Here is an 8,264-nt window from a genome sequence, read left to right as displayed (position 1 = left end):
CTCAAAAATCATTTCTGGACCCTACAGCCAACGCGACTATAGCGTCAGTTACATACAACAAAATGCACTTTCTTTCGCAGTAATAGGAGAACATATGCGCCGAAAAGGAAAAAGGTAAGAAAAGTAGTGCATGCACAGGCACTAAACCGTACTGATCAGTATGTACACACGTATTCATTAGGAAGCTCATTAGCGCCAGTAAGGATGTATTAGCTGTAACCACATCCGAAATAGCATTCCAGAGGAAGGCTCCGTCAAATTTCACCGTTTATTTCTTGGTCCACAAGTATTTCTACTGACAGGCAGGTTGAAGCTATTATTAGAGCAACTGTACACTTTCAAGCTTAAAGTTTGGGAAGGGTGGTCCAGCTGCCGAAACAATGTTTTCTGCATACGTGCGGTGGACGGGATTGCTTAGATGCAGTGGTCAATTTCATTTCATTTATTTACCCTAAGGACCCAGGATCGCCCATTACATAGGGAGGGGGGGATAACAACAACAAGAAACTTCCAAGGGGGGTTATAAGCGTGAAGATCAAAACACAAAATAAAGTACCGAACTGTTTTCAGCATTACGGAGATACAGTAAATCTAGTAGTAGCATGATGAAATGATTGACACAAGATCGAGCTATAACACTATTTAGAATAATACAACAAATACTTGACAGTGATCAAAGGTAGTAGGGTGCTCAAGCAGGATAACAGGGCAGTTTAGAAAAGATCAGCTGGTACGGCAGGTTTGCTCATTAGGGTAATTTAGCAAAGCCTGTCGGAAAGAAAATACTTCCTTAATCTTGGCAATGAATTAGGGAAGGGCGTTCCACTCATTTATTGATAAGACTAAAGGTGAGTGTAAATATTTTTTAGTCCGTGCGAAGGGTGGGTATACCATGAGTTCGTGGTCAATACGGGCGGAGATGTGGGCTGCTGGATGAATTAATTTGCGTGAATAGGCACTGTAACGGTAATAAACACTGTGAAAAAGGGATAATAGTGAATATTTTCTGTCTGTTACGAGAGGTAAAATGCCAAGGGCTCTTTTTATGGATGACACACTGTAATAACGAGAATATGAGGAGGATATGAATCTAGCGGCTTTACTTTGAATTGATTCCAGCATGTCAGTAAGGTAAGCTTGATGTTGATGCCATAAGTCAGAGGCGTACTCTGATGATGGTTTAATTAGCGAATTGAATGCCCCAAATTACGACCTGTCTTGCTCGAAGAGGTTCTCTGCGCGCCGTTCGAATACGGCTAGGATGCGTTCAAATCGACGATTCACAGAGAATGCTCTATCGATCGAGATTGGCAAACAAGGGGCAACTTATATAGTCACCCCTTATACGGCTCCCCTAGGGAGCGGTGGATGCATACAGAAACACTGTATATATATATATATGTTCGCACCGGCAAGGGCGACCTGCTGGTTGCCGATCACCGCACAGATAGCGCTTACTATAAAAAATTACTCGAGGGAACCCCTGGCTTCATCCTCTACGGAACCTACAAATACACCCTTTATCTCGTTCTACTTAAGTTCTAGCAAGTGGAACATTATATGCAAATATGTCTCGCGTGGTTTGTCGCACCTAAGTTAAACCAGAGTAAGAACTTTTGCTTTGTTGGGGCGCAGCCGGAACGGCAGGGATACAGAAAGGTGCATTGGAGAAACACACGGCGCTGTTGTCCTGCCTAATGTGCCTTTCAGTGTCCCTGTCGTTCTACCGGTGCTACAACAAAGTAGGGGATTCCATAGGAACAAGCACAAATAGCTACTCTCATCGACTTACGAGGAAGGTGTTCCAATAAGGGCAACTTATGTGGAACGTTATTAAGAGTGATATGCAGAAAACTAAAGTAATGCTTAACAGTCTCGGGAGAGAACAGCAATTTACAATAGGCAGCGATGCACTGGAAGTCGTAAGGGAATACATCTACTTAGGGCAGGTAGTGACGGCGGATCCGGATCATGAGACGGAAATAATCAGAAGAATAAGAATGGGCTGGAGTGCGTTTGGCAGGCATTCCCAAATCATGAACAGCAGGTTGCCGTTATCCCTCAAGAGAAAAGTATATAATAGCTGTGTCTTACCAGTACTCACCTATGGGGCAGAAACCTGGAGGCTTACGAAAAGGGTTCTACTCAAATTGAGGACGACACAACGAGCTATGGAAAGAAGAATGATAGGTGTAACGTTAAGGGATAAGAAAAGAGCAGATTGGGTGAGGGAACAAACGCGAGTTAATGACATCTTAGTTGAAATCAAGAAAAAGAAATGGGCATGGGCAGGACATGTAATGAGGAGGAAAGATAACCGATGGTCATTAAGGGTTACGGACTGGATCCCAAGGGAAGGGAAGCGTAGCAGGGGGCGGCAGAAAGTCAGGTGGGCGGATGAGATTAAGAAGTTTGCAGGGACGGCATGGCCACAATTAGTACATGACCGGGGTTGTTGGAGAAGTATGGGAGAGGCCTTTGCCCTGCAGTGGGCGTAACCAGGCTGATGATGATGATGATGATGACAGATACGAGTCGTAACTAGTAGATAGAGACGAAGGTTAGTGAGATTTGTTCACCTAGCTTACACCTGTTAAGTGTAACGTTTTTGAACATACGTTTCACCTACTTAGCGGAACTAATGTGGAACGAAATTAAGAGCGGTTCAGCTAGCGTGTGAACGATAGGTACTAGATCTATTTGTCTGAGCTTCGTGCTTTGATGCAGGCTGCGAACGGCTTTTTGACTTCGCGAAATTGACAATTTCGAACCAAGGTATTGCGTTATAGATGCAGTAATTCGAGATGTATATTCATGAGAACAGACACCTATTGCATTCGCTCGTTTAGAAATAATCCTATATATGAATGTTTGAAAAATCTTGAAAGAAGTAAATGGTAATAAATAATGTCCTAAGAACGTCTGAAGCCGCAAGCTGGAATATTAGACAAATCCGTTAGCCGAACAATTGCATGCAGGGAAGGAAATTCTTCAGCCTGTAGGGCACGACGGACAAGCCACTAGGCTGTGTTTAGCAATTTTTTTTATCGTTCTCTCTCTCACCTATCACATCCCCTTGCCCCTCCCACAGTACAGGGTTGCCAACCGGAGATAATATCTGGTTAACCTCCCTGTCTTTGCCTTTCTCTCTCTCTCTCTCTCTCACTAGGCTGTAGCCTAAACCATGAATTGAACTAGAGCCATTTAATACTGCACTGGCAGGACTTTGCCTAAGTGGAATCATTTGTACATTTCTTCCTTCCTTTACACTGTCGCCCATCGCCAGCGATTTTGCCTTGCCGTCCTCCCTTCCAGAAGTCGCCAGTCGACTTTTCTATTTCTTTTTTGACGAATCTCGCAGGCAATAATTTTGGTTGCTTCTCAGGAAAGCTTTTAAATAAAGGTCCTCCGCCATCGTCGAAGTGTTATATTCTTATTGTTTCCGCGATATGCCTGCTTTATACAATGATGAAGTACGCTTTCAAACTGGGCTCAACTGGTTAGACGGAGCATGCAAGCCCTGTTCGATGTCGTCAGCCATGCTGCTGCTAAAGCTGCGACTCGTTATGTAGAACGTATCGATGTTAATCTTTGTGGTTCTGGCTGAGTGATTAGCATCGGCACTATTAGAGCCAAGCCGTACAGAGCGGTCCCCAAAGAGGTTTAAACAATATGTTGAATTATTCTTTAAGACCTCCTTGGCAGTTTGTGCTGTGGTGAAGAGGACGGTGAGCGACGGCGTGGTTGGTATCAAATGAATATGGAACACAACCTGTGTTTTAGCCCTAAATTCGCTTTAAAATATAACGATCGATGATTACCATATAGAAGTTACCCCACGTAGATGCCATTGGAATAGACAACTTATATGCGCAATATTTATTGCGATAGCAATTACATGGGCGCACGATTGAAAACGTGTCACGTGACTAATCACGTGGCACTGATTTGTTACATTTTGCTTTCTTTACCTCAGGCTTGGGGAAAAAAAACGTTTCTTATGTGGCGTGCATTGAGCAGCATAAAACTGGATCGCGAATCCTTCAGGATGGGCACTTCTCTCCTTGAGACTTTTGCTCTGAGTTACATATTTCAGATGTTCAATAATTAATCATGGATATTTATGTAATTAGGCGAAATGGCAAAAAAAAATTGTCTCACTTGCTCCTAGCGACGGCAAGCAGCACTACCTTGGTTGTGTGCAGCCACGTGGCCCTTGCGTAATTTATTTTGAACTTTGGCACAAGTTACGTGGGACACCCAGTATGTCTTGTATGGATAGACTATGCCTCCTTGAAATGAAAGTGCAAGTAACTGCTCTATAATCTTAACTGACATTATACTTGATGTGCTAGTTATATACATTGTAACGTGCCACATGCAAATTTGAAGTGTATGTGAACAATGCAAAAGCACGTTCTTAGCTTTGTTTACAATTTATTTTACGTTGCTGCATCTTGTAAGTATATTTGTTGTTTTGAGCCAGCTTACCTTGGCTATGCAATGTTTGCCCAAGAGAGGACTAGCGAGCATCATCCACGGTGCAGCTCTCTCATGCACACACATTTGCATATAAAACCGGTAACACCATAGGCGGCAGGTTTTGGACGTCTCTCAGTGCAAGTGTATGCAGACGAAGGGGAATTCGCATGTCTAATTCACGAAGGAGAATAACAACAGCGCTAAAAATTATGTCCAATAATCTGGACCAAAAAATTCAATGTTCTTATTATATTTGAACTAAAACAAAGGAGCGTTAAGCTGAGTTTTTTTAATGGTTATAGAGAAAAAAAATGCACCGGCGATTATGATACTCCTTGTTGCGAAATTTGAGCGCAGCTCTATTCGTGTTTTCATTTCGCGATATATTGGCTGGCGTGGAAATTCTGTCGCGTGCGGCGCGTTCCAAATGGAGCAAAGTGTGGCGCGACTGCCTCGCTAATCGGGAGATCGCGAGAGGCAGTGCGTGAGTGACGCGTGCTCGCAATTCACAGCAGACGCCGCATACAGACCTCCACTCATGCAGCGCTTTGACGAACAGACGACGCACGCTACACTAGTGCCATCTGCTAGCCATTGTCACCGCCGAGTCCGTCTTGCGCAGCACTACGCTTTTTTTTCTCACGCTTTTGCCATAATCTGCTCCTCCGATTTCCGTTTCATGGCTACGCTGGACCCCCCTTCTCCGCTTTCCTCCTCGCGCTCTCTTCGCTATCATCATCAGCAGCAGCAGCCTGGTTACGCCCACTGCAGGGCAGAGGCCTCTTCCATACTTCTCCAACCACCGCGGTCTATCGCCGTCTTTCATATCTTACTGAGCTCCGCGTTCGCTCTAATCCTTCGCTGTGCTCGTTCGTTCGGTTACGAGGTACAACGCTGACGCTTGTAGCAGGAACGGGTGCCGAGGAGTTGTGCTCTAAAACGCACGCAACTTCATATCATCCCTCTCTCACTGTACAACAATGTCCTCACACCTACAAAAGGACAACGCTAGGGCCATTTTGTGCACCTCTTACTGTATCGCCAGTGACACTGCTGACACAACGAGGAGGTCGAGGTAACTAGACTAGACAACCCAATACGTTCCTAGCGGCGCGCCCGTAGATTGCATACCGTATTTCGCGGACACCACCGGCTAGACACGACAAAATGGTTTTGCTTGCACCGATGCCAACATCGCAGGAAAGCTCCTTGCCTTTTGGGCGAGTAGGACGACATAAAAAAAAAGGGAATAACAGAAAGTCTTCGTTCCCTCGACACACAGGACACTTTATTTATTTTCAACCCTTTTTACCCGCAGCATTCGTCAGCCTTCGCGGCAGCAGACACGCATGCTACAACTACAGGTACAAGACTTCAAAGCGAGCGGCTGATCGAACCCCAGCTGTTACAAATAACGTGCCTCGTCTTAGCTTCTGTGTCTTCCTAGGTTAGTCTATACTGTTTCTAGGGTTATTATTTTTTCTCTCGTCTGATTTTACCTCCATGAAATTGTCTTCTGTCGTCTGGTTTGTCATCTCTTTCATCGTCTGCTATCTTGCCTTGTTACGCCGTTTGAATGGTTAGGTTCTCTGTCGTCTGGGTATAGTTAGCACGGTGCCGTCTGTTTAGTATTTCTAAGGTGCTGCTGCCTGGTTTGTCGTATCGTTGGTCGTCTGCTGTCTACTTCTCATACGCGGCGCGCTTCACGACCAATTTGTCCGGCTTCCTGTAAGTTTAGACGTTTCTTCGCGCAATCTGTCCTTCCTTTATCGCTGGGTGAAGAGGAATACTACAGTTTAGTTGTATGAGTTGTCCCATTCTGTTGTGGCTGCTTATTTTCTATATGGGTCACATGCTACTTCGCCTCTTTTCAAGCTTCCATGAGCTTTTTGAAAATCCTCAATCTCTACTCGCTTTGATGTCCTCCGCATGTAGCTATGAGTAGTATTGCGGGTGACTCCTGGTATTGCCTCGCATAGTATGCTTTTCTCCTACAGTGTACGTCAGTATTCCATTCTCGCATCCTTTTTCGGCGCCTTCTGGTCCTACTTGTTGCTGGAGCTCAACTCGTTTCGTAAGCCTGGCCCGAGCGAATGTTCTGGCTTTTATACCTTCCCTCTTCTTTTTTCATTCTGGCACAAGACGTTTCAGTGGGTCTGAATACGTCTTATATCTGCAAAAATATGTCCTTGTCCTGAATAACGAAGTTAAACTGTGCACCCTTTGATTAAATTTTTCGTGTCCACATAAAACTACAGAGATTCAACTTGTCTTCGAGAACATCTATAAAGGAATTTAATTTAACAAGGATACGTCTGGCCTGCGCTTCACTGAGGACAGTCATAAATCAAAATCGACAGTTGAGAGTTGCAGACTCGCCATTCCAGAAAGCCAATTTTAAGCTTAACTACTTCAATTTTTTTTTACTTTTCGTTGATCTCCATGTGTAGTTCTCTTTTTCATATTAAACTCTCTATTACAATGGTATTTTCATAGTTCGCATTAGCACATGAAGTTACCGCGTAATCTAATCAGCGCTTTTAATAGTAGCTGTATGAAATTTCCCCTTAGTTGCGTACGCTCACCAGAGTCGGGAGACTTTGTATTGCTGTTGAAGCACACAATGTCCACCACGCGCTGAAAGCTTTTTCACGGATGCGAAGCTTTCATTTTCTGTAGAAGCTTTCGGCCTTTCGCCTACTGCGACAGTCATTGTCGACGGTTTCTGCCCAGCGTTGTTTCATTTTGATTTTGTTTTGTTAATCTTCTACCTTTTTTTCTTTTCTGGTGCAGGCGTGCTGGTGTTCTGGTCTCCGTTCCACGACCCTCGGGTGCACGAGAACGCACCCGCGGGTGTCCACGTGACCACGGTGCGGGCCCTGGACGAGTCTTCGCCTGGAAAGCCCGTCGCCTACAGTCTCCTCGACGTCAAGGACTCGACCAACTTCCACCTGAACTACCTGACAGGAAATTTAACAACAGCGCGGCCCATTACAAGAAAGGTCGGCGAAAAGTATGAGGTGAGCACGACTTCCACTGTCGTCTGCTGCGCTGCATACTGTCGTCTGCTGCGCTGTGGACAGATGTTTGCTGCATTAATTTATACGAACACATGCGCCTCACGTTTGCGCGGTCACGCTTTTGAATGCCCTGCTTTCTAGTTAGCCGCATTTAAAAGCACATTTATCTTCTTTTAAAAAAAAAGAATAGTTGGCAAGAAATTTATCACCGTTTTTCTCCGGCACCAATGCATTGCTGAACGCGTGAATCAGAACTACATAACGAGGGGATGTAACGAAATTCCTTAAGCACGACAGTTTTCGGAAAGGTGCTTGGCATTTAGTAGAACATGAAAAAAAAGCACGTTTTGCAGTTTCTGTGCTTACACAAGCCAGCAGAGCATCAGTAATGACACCTAATGCCAGCAAAAAGAAAACAAACAAAAGGAGAGAGGGTGAACTGTTTTTCAAGAAAATTATTTTCCCTAAACTGTGTATGAAAATTCACACACCAAGCACAAGTTACCCAAGGCGCCGCCAAGCGTTGTTAAGCCAAGTTTTGACATGAAAACAATATCGACACTGCGGCTATAAAATAACGAAGACATTAAAAAATTCACACACCGAAGCGCAAGAGCCTGCGAACTGTCGATAGTACACTCTTGAACAAAGTTACACGCTTTGGGCCGTATCTTGCCACGCAACGATCATCATCATCAGGCAGTTGCATAACCACAAGGGAGAGACGTCGAATTACGGTCTAAATGCATCATTTTTTTTAAA

General features: G+C 44.5%; 1 protein-coding gene across 1 annotated transcript in view; it reads left to right on the top strand.

The window, feature by feature from the left end:
• Window positions 1-8,264, top strand: part of LOC142558496 (uncharacterized) — a 264,295-nt gene that overhangs the window by 187,167 nt on the left and 68,864 nt on the right. Inside the window, exon 2 of the mRNA XM_075670624.1 lies at window positions 7,276-7,502. Within this exon, the coding sequence (XP_075526739.1) occupies window positions 7,276-7,502 (227 nt within the window). The remainder of the gene's footprint in view (window positions 1-7,275; window positions 7,503-8,264) is intronic.

This window comes from Dermacentor variabilis, chromosome 9 (assembly GCF_050947875.1).
Source record: "Dermacentor variabilis isolate Ectoservices chromosome 9, ASM5094787v1, whole genome shotgun sequence".
NCBI classification, from domain to species: domain Eukaryota; kingdom Metazoa; phylum Arthropoda; class Arachnida; order Ixodida; family Ixodidae; genus Dermacentor; species Dermacentor variabilis.
This window is presented reverse-complemented; position numbering and strand designations above follow the sequence as displayed.